The following is a 17,749-nucleotide window of genomic DNA, read 5'->3' as shown; positions in this document are numbered from 1 at the left end:
TGTACGATGTTTCAGATTTCCACCTTGTTTACAAAAATCCTCTTGGCTAAGCAAGTTTGAGGGTAGTACAACTGAGATACATTTATATGACAAAGCATTGAATGGGCTAACTAAATGAAAAGTAGCTTTATGAATAAATAAAGATGGCACATAAGCTCCAAACAGCTAATAAACTTTAGGACCAATTTACTAAGCTGTGTTATCAGTTAACATGGCAATTTATACCATATGCCTTAGCAGTTAACATAATGTTATCTGCTGCGTTAACAGCCAGTGCGGAAAAGGGTGGAGAATGAGCAGGGACTGCCCCTACAGTTAACTTGACAGGTTTTCACAATGACTATCACATGGAGCTAGCTGCATTAATTCATACTAGTGACATTTTCTCTATATTAACTGAATAGGAAATTTGTGGGAATCCCCAACATTGCAGTTACCACACATTAATTTTGGACATTAACATGCAGTAACTGCAACATCTTACTTTATATAAACTTAAGACATGCCATGCTGTTGCAGTTCACAAATTTGTCTATGGTCTCTGTGAAGTGATGTGATTCGTAAATGGAATTAAATAAATAAATGCAATCAGTTTCTATTAGCAACCAAATTTCTAATGAATCTGTGCAAGTTTATTTTAAATTCTGTAAAAGAAGTAGGAATAAAATAGTTGATATTTCACTTTAGAAACATTCAGTATTTTCTAAGATACAATGAGGTTCATTTTCAAAGCACTCAGACTTACAAAGTTCCATAGTAACCTATGGAACTTTGTAAATCTAAGTGCTTTGAAAATATGCCTCCATACCTCCTCCTGCAGTCTTGGAAAGTTGTTTTACTTGCCTGTAAAATGGTTATTGGGTCATGGATTTGATATACTGCCTTTCTGTGGTATAACCAAAGCAGTTTGCATTCATTATATGCAGGTGCTTTCTCTGACCCTAGTGGGTTCACAATCTAAGTTTTGTACGTAGAGCAATGAAGGTTAAGTAAACTTCAATGGGAATCAAACCCACTAACCATTAGGCTACTCCTCCTCTCTAGGAAATGCAATTACAGGCTGGTAGTGTAATGATTAGTGTAGAAAGCTGAGAAATCAGAGGCATTACTAGGTACTCAAAAAGATGCAGGACTCAGTTGCATAGGCAGGGTCAGCCCTAGGCCAAGTGAAATGGTGCCTGGGGATTCTGAAGAAGGAATGGGGGACCCCTTTTGTAAATATGAACTCTCTTGCCACTCTTTGTTCTCTGGTTAAAGTGTGCCTACATGCTGTGTGTACACAGCCCCTTTCTCTGATAGTGAGTTGAGCAGCAGCATTCCTGAATAGAGCAGATACCTCTTGAGTTCCTACCCTTAGCCAATCAGGCCCAGATGCACTAAAATTTAACGACCCTTTAACGAAGAATTTTTGAACCGTGGCATGCATTAAAGGCCATTTTCCGACGACGGTAGTAGAAAACGAAAACGGAATGCAGATGAGCAAATTGTGTAGAAACCCTATTGAAACGAGATGCATCAAAGTTTTCCGCCTGCCCTAACGCTGGAAAACTGCCGGAAAGCTAACGACAGGTCTGTACCTGTTGTTAGGGCTGTCTGACTAAAAACTTTAATGTAAACCCCCCCCCCCCCCCCCAAAAAAAAAAGCGAGGGGGGCAAAAACGTGCGTCAGGGGCGTCCTTTATTGACGCCCAAGGTCGCTGCTGCTCCCCGCTCCCCCTGCATAAATATAAAAGTGAAAAAAAAAAGTTCGGGAGGGGGCAAAGGCGCTCGTCAGGAGCGTCCTTTATGGACGGCCTTGCCCCCCCCATCCCGCCCGAGGTCGCTGCTGCTCCCCACTTCCCCCCCCCTGCATTAAATAAAAAAACAAAACAAAAATCAATGCTGTAGCAACCTCGGCCCCCCTCCCTTCCTCTCTTCCTTTCTCTGTACTGTCCCACAGCTCCGCCTCCTGCCATCCTCCGCCCCATGCCCCAGCCCCCTGAGGTCATTGCCGCCGCTCTCCCCCTCCACCGGGCCCCCCCTCCGCATTACCGGCCCGCGCAGCGCCTTTCACCTCTGTCTGAAGGCGCTGCATGGGAAAGAAGAAGACAGTACAGAGACAGGAAGAGAGGAAGGGGGGGGGGGGCCGGGGCTGCTAAAGTTTGGATTTTTCGTGCAGGGGAGCATCGGGGACCTTGGGCGGGAGGAGGGGTGGCAAGTCCGTCCATACAGGACGCTCCTGACGAGCGCCTTTGCCCCCTCCCGATCTATTTTGATTTTTGTTTTTTGTTTTGATTAGTGCAGGAGGAAGTGGGGAGCCACGTGTTTGTGTTGTGGTATTTTTTTTTTGTTTTGACGTTTGTGGCATGCACAGAGCAGCTGGCATAACGCTTGGCTGTTCTGCGCATGCTTTAGGGGCCGATTACCGATGGGGATTACGAATCTTTGATACATTGTACTGCTCAATACCGTACCGAACATGTGCGACTTGTTTTTTTGGTGCATTCTTCGTTTTTTCAAATTCGTTAAGGACTTTAACGTTTTAGATTGTTTAATGTTTGGTTGCATCTGGGCCTCAGTCTCTTACACCTCCAGCCAGCCATCCCTCTCTTACCCCTAGATAGCCAGTCACACACAAGCCACCTCTTTGCCGATCTCTAGCCACCCTCACTCCCCAATTAGTTAGTCTCCCACTGTTCAATCTCACCTCTTTTGCTGCCACCGCTCCAGGTACAGCTAATGGCTTTCAGTACTGTGTGACTCAAAGTAAGCTTCACCAGTGCTGTGCTAGAATTCTTGTGTTGTTCTTCCAAGTGAGATATATTTAAAAATCCCATACCTTCCCCTTCCAGATACAACTTCAGTTAACACCATCTGTCCAAGACCCACCCATTATACTAATGGAACAACCCAACCTTCAGTTAACACCATCTGTCCAAGACCTACCCAATATAGTAATGGAACAACCCAACCAAACCAGCCCTGCACCCCCCAAAAATAAACCAAAGCCCACCCAAAGGAGTGCCCTAAGGAGCAACTCCTTAGTCATGCTCCTTTGTCAACATGACCAAAATGGCGCCCACCTCTCCGGAGCAAAGCACTTCCTGAGATGGCATGCTTCTTTTAAGCCTCGTGCCCCTTGCTGACATCACCACTGGGGTGGGGCAAGATGGTCCCGAGCAGGCCTTGCTCAACAGATGGCAAGAAACATGGAGGGGTTTCCAGGAAAGATGACCAAGGAAGCAACAAGGCGACCAAAGGTGACAACAGCAAGCAGCAAGATGGAGCAACGCTATCCTCCTCCATCGCTGGCCTGCTTTTTTAAATATCGCGCCCCCAGCTGATGTCACCACGGGGGCGGGGCAAGATGGTTCCAAGCAGGTCTGGCTCAACAGATGGCAAGAAACATGGAGGAACCTTCAGGAAAGATGACCAGGGAAGCAACAAGGCGTCCAAAGGCGACAACAGCAGGCAGCAAGATAGAGCAACGCTCCAGATGTGATATTGAAGAGCTTTTAAAGTACACATGTACTTCTCATTTTACAAGGGGAATCCACATATATTTCAAAAAATGTCCCTTTCTGTATTACATCTACTTTGAGTCACAAACAAAAGAAGAACCTGTCTCCACATGTCAAGACAATAGGACAGAACTGTAGAGATGACCAGAAGCAACAAATGGTGTAAAGCTGGATGTATTAGATGTTTTCTAAAGAGACTCAACACAGATCATGTTTCGAATTGTGTGGCCTGCCTCAGGAGTCTGCATACAAATTACAGCATACAAAAGTGCCTTAAAAGCTTTCTAGGTCCAAAAAGATTAATTAATTGTGCAAATTCAAGCATGTCCTTCCAAGAATGCCGTGGAAGTAACGTGTCCAGAGCTCTTATTTCCAATAATCACAGCTGCATGCTGTCATTAGTATGCAGACTCCTGAGGCAGGCCATAGAAGCCGAAACATGGCCCATGTCATCCTTTAAGAAAACATCTAATAAATCCAGGTTTACACCATTTGTTGCTTCTGGTCATCTACTACTACTACTACTTATCACTTCCATCTCTTGTCTTACACCTCTTTTGAATCGCATATATGTTTGAGCCAACCATTTGTTTGGGGTTTTGAGGAGTGAGTGAAGGTACTTATCTCTCTGGCCTTAAAAAAACACCTCAGCCAAAAATATGAGGTGTAGTTCTTGTCTACTTAATTGATGCGTCTTGTGCATTCAGTGTTACAAAATCTGGCAAAAATCAGATCTTATACATATAGGGCTAGATTCTATATATGGCGCTAACTGAAATGTGGTGCAAATATACACACTTATGTTAGGCACGTATCCCCATTATTCTATAACAATGCGTGTTAATTTTAGGAATGCCCCCGTTACGCCTATGACTCTCCCATTTCTACACCTCCTTTTTCAGATCGCATATAAATGCCAATTAAACCTAATTAGTTCTAATTGCTTGTTAAAAAGCCAATTGGTGCTAATTAGCTTGTTTTTCAGTTAAATTGTACACGCAAATCGGGTGCATGCATTAGGAGGATATTTACCTCTACTTACCATAGATAATAAATAGAAATAAAACAAAACATAGAAAAGAAAATAAGGTTGCCTTTTTTATTGGACTAACAATACACTTTTTGATTAGCTTTCAAAGGTAACCCTTCTGCAGATCAGAAATAAGCAAATGTTGGCAAATATCAGTATATATAAGTGAAACAAAGGCATTTCAATGACAGGCTCACAGGAAGATGATGAGGTGGGTTAGGTGAGAAACAGGGAGCTGGGTGGATGAGAAACAGGGAGAGATGGATGGTAGATAAGAGGGTGACAAAGCAGTAGAATTTTATGATTTATAATGGGCTAGAAAACCAAGATCTTTCTTAGGTTTTCTCTGGTGGGAGTCAAAATATTTAATCATTTTGACTTCAAAGGTCTTACATTCCTGGATTGTCTTAAAGTTTCCTTTTAATATTCTCACCATAGAATCATTGATGCAGTGTTCTGGTTTTATAAAGTGCTGTCCCACAGAAGTGAAATCCTGGTTGGCATTGGCATTTTTCATGTCTATGTAGATTAAATCTCGTCTTTTGTTCCAGCTTGCCACCTTGTTTACAAAAAACGCCTTTGTTCCTGTACTAAGCTAGTTTTTTTTCCTCATAAAATAGTTGTTCCTGCTGTATATGCTGACAAGTACACATATACTCCTGCACATCCTTATACATATTTACAAATGGTTCTGTGTTCATTGAGACTTTGTAAAGTACCCGGGAAATTTTGAAAGTTCCAACTTTTTTGTCCCTTTTCTGACCTAGATGTCCTATGCAAAATGGGCCTTAATATTTTTGGATATCTAGCTAAAATAATAATCCCTGAAAATGTCAGGAGACGTTTAATTTTTTATGCTCAGTGCATAAATTTTCCACTGGAACACGAATGAAAATAATTTTTTAAATAGCTTAAATTTGTTTCCTAGCAACTTCCATATCCTGCCAACCTTATGTACTCATTTCAATGTGATATTTGCATGCATTTTTTGGTATCTGTTTTTGTAATAATTAATAGCATGAGAACATGACTAAAAAGATGTTGACTTTAAAACAATGGACCCCCCCCCCCCCCATTCTATAAATGGGACCTTAAGTTAGGTGTGCATTTGAGTACACAGTTATAGAATAGGGCCAGTTAGTCGCATAACATAATTAACTGATTGCTACTAAATTGGCAAATAATTGATAAATACTAATAATTGGCATTAACAAGCAGTAACTGGCGCTAATTTGCTGTTACGCACATAACAGATTTATGCCCCTAGTCTATAAACAGTGCACTTAATGTCTGTTGTGCACAAATGCAAAGAGGGCGTTAATGTTGGAGAGCATGGGCGTGTTAGGAATATTCCTATTATTCTTGTGCACACTTTATAGAATAACTGCATTTACATGCCAAACTGCTGCATTTAGGTGCCACCGTTTACGCTATCCATAGACTTGACATCAGTGATCATGCCTAAAACATGGTGTGCAACTATGGAAATATGCTAATATTCTAGAACAGATTTGGCATGCAACTGTGCCATTATTTTAGCTTAACATCTAGTTTTTTGGCACCTAGTGACCTATATAGAATTTATCCCTAGGTGCACAAATTACAGTCTGTTTCAAATCTACAATCATAAAGAAAGCAAAAGATTTATTTTAACTGTGCAGTCTCTGCTCAAGTTATTCTCTGCTCAGGTTATAAAATTTAGTTCTTCTACAGTGAGTGCCGTAAACTGACTGTATGAGCCTTCATTTTTTGGGCCACGAGCTCATTCAGAACAAGGGCTAGTATCTAGTGCCACGATCCTTCATTCACACTGTCCAGAGATTTTTCCACTATTTTATATCTTCTGTCAACTCTTCCATCTTAGTCATTGTAGTAACAGCCCTTGACCAGGGGCTATACACCATGGAACCCAAGTCGGACCATCAAATGTTACCATTGCACAATGGCCGTGATACTGTCCTCCCAGTGATCTGTAAATAGTATAGCCTCTAACATCACCAGGCCCAGCCAGTTTAGCAGGCAGACCTGGTTTGGGCACTGTTTCCTCTAAGCTGAGCAGGAGTCCTCCATCTACAGTCCTGCCAGTGGGGAGTACAGTTTCACTGCCACATTTTCAATAGTGAGGGACAGAAACATTCTGTAAGACTCCAGAGAACCTGCTTACCCCTAGTGATTGAAAACACAGTATTGAAGCACCACCCCCCCCACACCTGCAGAAATGCCACTAGAGGACTCCTGCTCAGCTTAGAGGGAACAGTGGGTCTGGGAACTGATCTCAAGTCCCTCCACGTGACAGTAGACCAGCCCTAAGGCCTTCAGTTTCTAATTGCTATTTTATCAACATTTAATACAAACATCAGCTACATATGGATATATAACCATAAGAACATAACATAAAAACGTAAGTGTTGCCATACTGGATCAGACCAAAGGTCCATCAAGCTCAGTATCCTGTTTCCAACAGTAGCCAATCCAGGTCACAAGTACCTGGCAAGATCCCAGAACATTAAACAGATTTTATGCTGCTTATCCTAGGGATAAGTAGTGAATTTTCCCAAGTCCATCCTAATAATGGCTTATGGACTTTAGCAAATTATTCAAATCTTTTTTAAACCCTGCCAAGCTAACTTCTTTTACCACATTCTCTGGCAACGAATTACAGAGTTTAATTACACGAGGGCCCCTTTTAGAAAGTGGCAGTAAGCCCAACACGGGCTTACCGCTTGCTAAACATGGAGGTACTGCCGGACTACCACAGCAGCCCGGTGGCACTTCCCACAACCAGCTTACCGTCATATCCGGCGCTACAAAAATACATTGTGGTGCCAGGGTGTACCCAGTGGTAATCGGGCAGTGCCGCGTGCTGCCCAGTTACCGCCAGGTTAGCGTGGGAGCCTTTACCACCAACTCAACAGGTGGCGATAAGGGCTCCCCCCTGAAATGGCCATGCTGCAAGTGCTTTACTTGCTACATGGCCATTTCCTGCAGGAAAGAAAGACTACCCTTTCACTAGCTGCGGTAAAAGGGGGTCTCGGTGTGCATCAAAAACACATGCTGACACCAGTGCATGCTCCCCTTTTGCCAGTGGCGTTCCTAAGGTGGCTGACACCCGGGGCGGATCGCCGATGCGCCCCCCCCCCCCCCCCCCCCCGGTGCAGAGCAACCCCCCCCCCCCCCGGTGAAAGGACACGTCCTCCCGGCGAAACAACACCCCCCCCCCCCCCCCCGGGTGCATCTTTACCTGCTGGGAGGGTGCCGTGCGCCTGTTTTCTTCGCTCGTTCCCTGCTCCCTCTGCCCGGGAACAGGAACCTGTTCTGGGGCAGAAGGAGCAGGGAACGAGCGTTGCCGACAGAGGCGCGGCACCCCCCCAGCGGCGTGCACCCGGGGCGGACCACCCCCCCCCCCCCTTGGTACGCACCTGCCTTTTGCCACAACTTGGTAAAAGGGGTCCTGAGTGAAGAAATATTTTCTCTGATTTGTTTTAAATTTACTACTTAGTAGCCTCATTGTATTCCCGCTAGTCCTAGTATTTTTGGAAAGAGTAAACAAGCAATTCACATTTACCCATTCCACTCCACTCAGCATTTTATAGATATCTTACATATATCCCCTCAGCCGTCTCTTCTCCAAGCTGAAGAGCCCTAGTAGCTTTAGCCTTTCCTCATAGGGAAGTCATTCCATCCCCATTATCATTTTTGTCACACTTCTCTGTACCTTTTCTAATTCCGCTATATCTTTTTGAGATGCGTTGACAAGCATTGCACATAGTATTCGAGGTGCAATCGCCTTGTGGAGCGATATAAAGGTATTATAATATTCTCATTTTTGTTTGGCATTCCTTTCCTAATAATTCCTGTTTGTTTCTTAGCCGCCACTGCACACTGAGCAGAGGTTTCAATGTATCATTAACGATGACACTTGGATCCTTTCCTGGACAGTGACTTCTTATGTGGAACTTTGCATCATGTAGCTGTGGTTTGGATTCCTCTTTCCCACGTGCATCACTTTGCACTTGCTCACATTAAATGTCATCTGCCATTTGGATGCCCAGTCTCCCAGTCTCGTAAGGTCCTCTTGTAATTTTTCACAATCCTCTTGCATTTTAACAACTCCAGAACTCACCAAAAACCTACTGTACCCAACTATACAACACTACAATAGCCCTTATGTCTGCAGGTGTTATCTATATATGGGTACAGTAGGTATTTAATGTTTCATTGCAAGTGTACCAGTTAGAGTGGGATATGGGCCTGGGTTCCTTTCTCTACATTCCATTCCACTGCTCTGACCACTAGGCTATTCCTGGGACCTGCTTGCTGCTTTAAAGGAATGGCCATCATATCTGAAGCTGTCATAGAGCCGAGTATGTACTGTCATTGTTACATCTTAGGGGCCTGGGAGGGGGTCAGTGACCATTGGGGGAGTGAGGGGGTTATGCCTTAATACATCTAGTGGTCATTTGGTCATTTAGGGCACCTTTTGATCACTTAGAGGGGCATAATCGAAAGGGACGCCCAAGTTTTGCTGAGAACATCCTCACAAAACATCCTGGTGGAGGGGCAGGAAAACCCGTATTATGGAAACAAGATGGACATCCATCTTTCATTTCGATAATACGGTTGGGGACACCCAAATCTTGACATTTAAGTCGTCCTTAGAGATGGTCGTCCCTAGACTTGGGCGTTTCTGATTTTCAGCGATAATGGAAACCAAGGTCGCCCATCTCAGAAACAACCAAATGCAAGCCCTTTGGTCGTGGGAGGAGCCAGCATTGGTAGTGCACTGGTCCCCCTGACATGCCAGGACATCAACCGGGCACTCAAGGGGGCACTGCAGTGGACTTCAGAAATTGCTCCCAGGAACATTGCTCCCTTACCTTGTGTGCTGAGCCCCCTAAACCCCCTCCCCCAAAACCCACTACCCACCACTGTACACCACTATTATAGCCCTTACGGGTGAAGGGGGGCACCTAGATGTGGGTACAGTAGGTTTCTGGTGGATTTTGGAGGGCTCACATTTACCTCCACAAGTGTAACAGGTATGGGGGGATGGGCCTGGGTCCGCCTGCCTGAAGTGCACTGCACCCACTAAAACTGCTCCAGGGACCTGCATACTGCTGTGATGGACCTGAGTATGACATTTGAGGCTGGCATACAGCCTGGCACAAAAGATTTTTAAAGATATTTTATTGAGGGTGGGAAGGGGTTAGTGACCATTGGGGGAGTTAGGGGAGGTCATCCCCAATTCTCTCCGGTGGTCATCTGGTCAGTTCAGGCACCTTTATGTGCCTTGGTCGTAAGAAAAACTGGACGAGGTAAAGTTGTCCAAGTGCTCGTCAGGGACGCCCTTTTTTTTTTCCATTATGGGTCGAGGATGCCCATGTGTTAGGCATGCCCAAGTCCCGCCTTCGCTATGTCTCCGACACGCCCCCCATGAACTTTGGTCGTCCCCACGACGGAAAGCAGTTGGGGATGCCCAAAATCGGCTTTCGATCATGCCAATTTGGGGCGACCCTGTGAGAAGGACGCCCATCTTCTGATTTGTGTCGAAAGATGGGCGTCCTTCTCTTTCGAAAATAAGCCTGATAGTAAGTCACTTTGATCACTCCTTTCAAAATGAGCCCCATAGTGTTCTAAGTATTTTACAATTCTAAACACTAAAAGTAAGGTAAATATAGGAGGAGATGATGAATAAACATTATGGAGCAATGTTGTTCAGGAACTTCTGAATACATCCAGGGTGCAAGTTGGGTTAAGAAACAAGCTCCTTGTAAGTATCTTTCTGCTGCAGTCTCCCACTGTGTTCAAAAGAAAAGTTATAGTATGGGTCTTTACAAGCCCATAGGACTCAAAATAAACATGCCTTTTTGTTTTTTGTTAATTTCCTTATGGAACAAAATTTTCATTACATCTTAGAGGCCAATACAGAAAGCTACTGCGAGCCAAATCGAGTGGTTACAGTGGGGTTAATGTGCAGGTTACTGGCTGAGCAATGCAGAAAGGGGTTGCGTGTGGATGTTAACTCATGTGATAAACATGACCACACATTATTATATTGAAATGAAGGGTAATGAGGCCATTACCTATTCCCCCGCAATGCAAAGAAAAAAAATGACTTTTGATTATCAAGTATTGTATCATATCATATACCTTATGCTATGAGTTTACCTTATTGGGCAGACTGGATGGACCGTACAGGTCTTCATCTGCTGTCATCTACTACGCTACTATGATGTGTGCACAATGCAAGAAATGTTTTGTGAGGTCTGAGGCAGTGTAGAAGTGGGTGTTTAGTGGCACCTCCCACCTCAACATAACTAACTCTCCTGCCTTTCCTCAATGTTAAAAAAAAAACCCTGATGTCTAGTGGCACCTTCCCCTACCCCTTGACCCAACATCCCTCCAACTTAAAAAACAAAACACCTTTCCCTTGTGTCTAGGGCGTCCCCCTCAGGATCCTCAGATCCCCGTACCTTGAGAGGCAGGCGTTGTTTTTAAATGTCATCCTATCTGTCACAGTGTGTGAGCCAATTGCTCATGCACTGATAGGAAGGGAGACATTTTGCAATGAGCTGTAATTACTGCAAAAACATTATAGTAATTTGCATGCTCATTGAATACTGCGTCCCGCAGGCAATATTTTGCAGGAAGCTTGCAGTAGAAAGACATGTAGTGAGCTGTACTACGTGGCTTTCTGCTTCAGCCCCTTAGTGCTAGGTTGGCAAGAGTGAAAGGAGGACTTATTTTCTTTTTTGTATTTTTCTGTCTGAAGGAAGTATTTGAACCAATGAGGCTAATCAAAGAAGCTTGGGATGGTACTCTGAAGAAATCCGAAGTTCAGACAGAAAGGGCTGTTGCTACACCAGAGCCTAATGAACATATTTCTTTGGAATCTTCTGAGTTGAGTCCGTCTACTAGCTCAGCTGACGGTCCTCCACATCATCAAGATGCCGAGTGTGTGAATTCCATAGAAATCAGAGATGGAATCACAAGAAAGGATGAACTGTGCTGTCGACTTGGGACTAGTCTTTCACTGTCTATAGAGGAATCAACTTTTGTGAACAGAAACACCAGCCTAGGGGAAATAAATAAATCAGCAGAGAGCAATATACAACTCAATGGGGAAAGCTGGTTGCAACAGCATAGTGATTCAGATATCTTAGAGAAAGACAACCAGCCATGCTGGAGGAATACAGGGTACAGTCAAGAGTACCAACAGAATCCTACATTCAAATCCCAGCTTGATCTAAATTTACAGGTATTCTGGTTTTCACTGATGCAAAATTAGTATTAAAGTTCACCCCAGTGCAGGCACTGTTAAGAAAAAAATGTTGGTCTTTAGTAGGAAAGACATTTCCTTCCCATCCAGCTTTTATCAGCAAACGAGTGTGATTTTAGAAGGTTTACACAGTTAAAATAAAAAAGTCATTTATGCATGTAAATCAGCATGCACAAGTAGCAATTTTAGAAGAGGTGCTACTTGCAAGTATATGCAGGTGGCACTCACAGATTTGAAGGGGGTGTGTTCTAGTGTAGTTTTGGTATACCTTACTCATCTGCTTCAAAATTTTCTCTTCCTTAATGTCCCCACCAGACCAGTCCAGAACCTCACAGTACGGGTGCATACTCCTATCTGTTTCTGCTAACTGCTAGTGTAGGTTGGAACAAATGCTCCAGAGTTCTTCTGATGTTTTGAGGTGAGGAAGCAACTTCCTTTTCAAATATTTAAACCCCTTTCAGGGAAAGAAAGAAAACAGTAGTGAACAAGGGAGGGGAAGAAGAACTCAGACTCTTCTGTGTATCATACCTGTCCCAGAATAAATTGGCTTTGTGTCCTCTGTTTAAAAAAAAAACAAAAATTTCATTCATTCATTTATTGGAACTTAAAATATCAAATGAGGTACCCTTTTTACTCAAGTGATACCTAGTTCTCCAGCTGGATCAAGTGTTGCTTCAGTAACCAGCCCAGGAGTTCCATGGTCTGTCCATCACCATCTGCTGGAGACAAAGAGATGTCGAACATGTAAGGCTGTATGGTGCCCTTATTGGGCATAGGATTTCTTTTTTTTTCTCTCTCTCTGTTTTCATCTGCTGGCCAACAGGCACAACACATACATTCTGGACTTCTCTGGTGGGACTAAAGGAAAGAAAGTGAGCAGGTAAGACCTAATTTTGTCAAGTATAACAGTGTTTTGTTCCCTATAACATTGTTTTGTTCCCTCTCTGCTCTACACTGTAAGTGCTATTACATCCTCTCTACTTGTTCTGAACAGCACAAGTCTAGAGTCATACATGGGTTTTCCATGTAGCAGTGCAGAAAGGTTAGCATTAACACTGGGTTTACAGGGGTAGGAGATCCTATATAATAATTCTCACCTCCAACGTTCTAATGTGCCTGGGACCGTGGCTCCCTCAGAGGTGGTCTGCTAGGCAGTTTAGAATGCACTGATGTCAGTGATGTCACTGACAGCTGATTCCAAGGCAAGGGCGTGTTTCCCTACCACTCCCCCGCCTACCAATCAGCTCTCAATGCCCCCCCTCGGTGCAACACCCAAGCCCCTCCGCCCCGGCGCAGCACCCAAGCCCCTACCCCCCCCTCGATGCATCACCCAGGACCCTCCCCCCGGCGCATCACCAAAGCCCCTACCCCCCCCCCCCCCCCCCCCCCCCCCGGGCACATCAACTCCCTTGCCACCTGCAGCCGCCAATACTAATGCTGTCCGGCCGCTGCTGCTTCTCCTGTGGAGCAGCAGCGGCCGGTAGAAAAAGAAAAAAGCCAAAAAAAGATTTTTAACTTGAAACGCGGCTCCGTAGACAGCCATCTGGCATTGGCTGTCGTCACTGCAGCCGCTCCTCCTCTCCCCTCCATCTCACTGCTCCTGCAGGAAGACCCCGGAGGAGCGCAGCGACGTCAGAGGGGAGAGGAGGAGCGGCTGCAGAGATGACAGCCAATGCCAGATGGCTGCCTACGGAGCTGTGTTTCAGGTTTAAAATCTTTTTTTGGCTTTTTATTTTTGTACCGGCCGCCGCTGCTCAACAGGAGACGTAGCAGCGGCCGGACAGCGTTAGTATTGGCGGCTGCGGGTGGCGAGGGGGTTGATGTGCCCGAAGGGGGGTAGGGGCTTGGGTGATGCGCTGGGGGGGGGGTAGGGGTTTGGGTGATGCGCCGAGGGGGGAGGGGAGGGTCGCTGGACATGGGTGGCTGGAGGGGGGCAGGGAGAGGGGAGAGTCGCTGGACATGGGTGGCTGCAGGGGGAGAGGAGGGTCGCTGGACATGGATGGCTGCAGAGGGGGCAGGGAAGAGGGAGGTGGGGAGGGGGTCCTGAGACCAGATGGGTGGCTGCAGGGGAGACAGAAGAGATGCTGCAGGGGGGGTAGGGGGAGAGGAGGGTCACTGGACATGGGTGGCTGCATGGGGGGTAGGGGAGAGAGGTGGGTCGCTGGACATGGGTGGCTACAGGGGGGGCAAGGGGAAAGGAGAGGAGGGTCGTTGGACATGGGTGGCTGCAGGGGGGCAGGGGAGAGGAGGGTCGCTGGACATGGGTAGCTGCAGGGGGAGAGGAGGGTTGCTGGACATGGGTGGCTGCAGGGGGGGCAGGGGGAGAGGAGAGTCGCTGGACATGGGTGGCTGCAGGGGGAGCAGGGGACAGAGGAGGGCTGCTGCACATGCGTGGCTGCAGGGGCAGAGGAGGGTTGGTGGGGAGGGGGTCCTGAGACCAGATGGGTGGCTGCAGGGGGGGCAGGGGAGACAGGAAGGACGCTGCAGGGGGGGGGGGATTACCTTGCTAGCTAGCGCCCGTTTCATTGCCTACCGAAACGGGCCTTTTATACTACTTTTCTATAATTCAGCGACGCACAACTTGGTCAATTCATGAGCCATTTGCACATTGGACTGACACTCAAAGAGGCACATCTGTATTATTCTGTCTTAGTTTTAAAATGCAAAAAAAAGGAAAACAAATCCACGCAATATGAAATAACAATCAGGGAAAAAGCCTCAAAGAGCTTGGGGACTATACAATAAGTCTCAACAAGCAAAATGGACAAAAAGTCCTCTCTTCATCATAGGCAAAATACCCTGAGGCTACAGCTGTAAAAATGTTTTATTCGCTGTGGCCAAAACACTTTATTTAAATTTTTCTGAAATTTTTATCATAGATAAATAAATCTTCAATGCATTGAACGCTACAATAGGAACACAGAAGAACTTCCCATAAATAACTGGTTCACTTATCTCTGTTCAATGTTCTCAATCAAATGCTGCTCCCGCTGTGTGGTTTCTCAAGAGCTGCCCTGAGCCGACGATGCCCTGAAGAAGCAGTGAAACGTTGGCCATCGTCGGCTCAGCGCAGCTCTTGAGAAACCGCACAGCGGGAGCAGCATTTGTTTGAGAACATTTTTATTTATTTTTATTTTTGTTACATTTGTACCCCGCGCTTTCCCACTCATGGCAGGCTCAATGCGGCTTACATATTGTATACAGGTACTTATTTGTACCTGGGGCAATGGAGGCTTAAGTGACTTGCCCAGAGTCACAAGGAGCTGCCTGTGCCTGAAGTGGGAATTGAACTCAGTTCCTCAGTCCCCCAGGACCAAAGTCCACCACCCTAACCACTAGGCCACTCCTCCACATTGAACAGAGATAAGTGAACCAGTTATTTATGGGAAGTTCTTCTGTGTTCCTATTGTAGCGTTCAATGCATTGAAGATTTATTTATCTATGATAAAAATTTCAGAAAAATTTAAATAGTGTTTTGGCCACAGCGAATACATTTTTTTTACAGCTGTAGCCTCAGAGTTTTTTGCCTATGATGAAGAGAGGACTTTTTGTCCGTTTAGCTTGTTGAGACTTATTGTATAGTCCCCAAGCTCTTTGAGGCTTTTCCCCTGATTGTTATTTCATATTGCTTGGATTTGTTTTCCTTTTTTTGAATTTTGATTAGCATCCACACCACATTTTGTTTTTTAGTGGATTCTTAGTTTTAAAATGGACATGCTTTCTGTTCTACTGTTTAAAAATTCTGGGTTGTAAAAATAAAGTTATGTCCAGAGCATATTGTTATACCAAGTTTCAAAATTAGTAACATCTATATAGTACCCTTCATTCATACTGTACTAATAAGCTTTAGAAACAGAATAAAAGTTCAGCCAGCTTTATGTTTATATTTATGTTTAATTAAAGACTTGATGAATCGCCAGTCTTGGGCAAGGCCAAATTGAGATGATGTACATGGTTAAAATATAAGAGACATGAATTAGAACTCGAGTAGATTCAGGATAGACACATTCGTTTAAGAAGATAGAATCCATTCTGTAGACAACAATCAAACTAACATTCACAGCAATGCTGCTGCTTCCAGCTGCCCAGTGCTCCAGTGTCCTCAATGGCTATAAGAAAAAAAGTGAGTTTCTGTGTCCACAGAGCTCTTTCCTATGAGGCGAAGAAAGAAGAAGAGGGAGACAGATTAAGGACAACATATCTGAAAAGTTTGAACGCACACTGAGTTTGACCTCTGTAAATGATCCATTGCTGTTCTCAGATATCGGATGCACACAGTATATAACCTATCTGACTAGCATTGATTTCTTTCTGTGTGTTTTACTTTCATTGATGATTATAAAAGCTTTGCACATATTATAATTCAGACTTTCTCGGAAACTAATCCAGTGCATGGTATAAAACAAAAATAATTGTGGGGTTAAGTACTCCTTTCCCCTATTTCCTTTCTTGCACAAGAACTGATGATGAACTTAGGAAATGTCTGAGATGAAAACTTAAGGGATCAGGTCATGCACAAAATTATCAGTGAGGTGAGAGCATCGACACACAAGTACATTCAGGAAACTATAAACATAAATTTTCCCTATTAATGACCATGCACTAATTTCCATTAGTGCGTGAGCCTTTCCCTATCATCAAGCCGATCAATCCATAGACTGATGGGTTGTGTCCATCTACCAGCAGGTGGAGATAGAGAACAATCTTTTGCCTCCCTATATGTGGTCATATGCTGCCGGAAATTCCCCAGTATGTTCTCTATCTAGCAGGTGTGTGGTCGCACAGCAGCAGCTCTGGCTAGGTCTCCAAGCCTAATTGTTTAGGTTTTGTTGAGTACCTGGGGTTGAGGGCTCTTAGTGAGCAAGTGCAAACCTGGTGGTTCCAGGTCCCTCCTTTTCTCCCCCCTCCCGCTGGCTCCGTTTAAAAAAAACCAAACAAATAGGTGTCCTTGAGAGAAAGACGTCCTTGGTTGCAGCTACTCACTGGGACTCCAAATCGTTGCAGCTCGGAGCGAGAAGCAGGTAATTTTACCTTTTCCTAGCGGGCAGGGGGTTCCCCGAACGGTCTCCACGTGGCTATGGCGTCGGATGGCAAGGGCGCGATAAGACGCTACCCGGACCGCGTGCGTGCGTCTAGCAGGGAAGTGGGGGGTTCAAGGGTAGCGACGCTCTTCTTGGGCGCCTTTTCGGAATCAGGAGAGTTCCCCGGGTTTTCCTCCAGTGCGGCGGTTTTTCCCGCCTTAGGTGCCCATCCCCCGCTGGCCGTCCTCCCGGTTGTGGCCGGCCACGCTGCTCGGTCGGCTCCTTCTTGGGCCGCCCTTGAGGTGGGAGACGTTAATGGTATGGTTGCCCTTGACGCGGGTGACGGTATAAAGTCGGCGAAATTAAAGCGCCATTCTTCCCGCGCGGCTCCTTCGCGGAGTGTTGCGGCGGACGCCATTTTAGATGCGCAGCGCGCCTCTCCCCCACTCTTGGGAGCGCAGGTTGAGAGTGCCTCTAGGGCTGTGGCCTAGGCTGCAGAAGTGCACAGACTGGGGGGTTTCTCCCCTGAGTTTATTTTACTGCTGCATCAGGCTTTCCTTATGCAAAACGCTGCCCCTGCTCCTCTGTCTGATAGGGGTGATGAGGCTTCCATGATCAAGCGCCCTCGGGTGGATCTCCAGGCCCTAGGGGACTCGGTCTCCTCTGATGTGGATGAGGGCAGCGTATCTGAGTTATCCCAAAGGTCCTTAGGGGATTCTTTGGAGGAGACTGATCCCCGCTCGGATGAAGCGGATGACCCCTCTGTAGTGCGGCTTTTTCGCTCAGAGGATTTGCCCAACCTGTTAGTGCAGGCCATGAGCATTCTGAAAATTTCCTCTCCGGAGGAAGGCCCTCTCTCAGCCTCAGCTGGCTCTGCCATTAAGCTGGGAACTAAGTGCCCGCCCAGAACCTTCCATGT

The 17,749-nt window shown here is 45.6% G+C and overlaps 1 protein-coding gene and 1 long non-coding RNA gene across 2 annotated transcripts in view; both read left to right on the top strand.

The window, feature by feature from the left end:
* Positions 1-17,749, top strand: part of C8H16orf71 (chromosome 8 C16orf71 homolog) — a 185,227-nt gene that overhangs the window by 25,243 nt on the left and 142,235 nt on the right. The window contains exon 4 of the mRNA XM_030211925.1: positions 11,303-11,788. Coding sequence (XP_030067785.1) covers positions 11,303-11,788 — 486 coding nt within the window. The remainder of the gene's footprint in view (positions 1-11,302; positions 11,789-17,749) is intronic.
* On the top strand, positions 195-3,717 carry LOC115475872. Its single transcript, XR_003943115.1, has 3 exons — positions 195-205; positions 2,186-2,190; positions 3,639-3,717. It is a non-coding gene; the product is annotated as an uncharacterized LOC115475872 (long non-coding RNA).

Source organism: Microcaecilia unicolor, chromosome 8, assembly GCF_901765095.1.
Source record: "Microcaecilia unicolor chromosome 8, aMicUni1.1, whole genome shotgun sequence".
NCBI classification, from domain to species: domain Eukaryota; kingdom Metazoa; phylum Chordata; class Amphibia; order Gymnophiona; family Siphonopidae; genus Microcaecilia; species Microcaecilia unicolor.
This window is presented reverse-complemented; position numbering and strand designations above follow the sequence as displayed.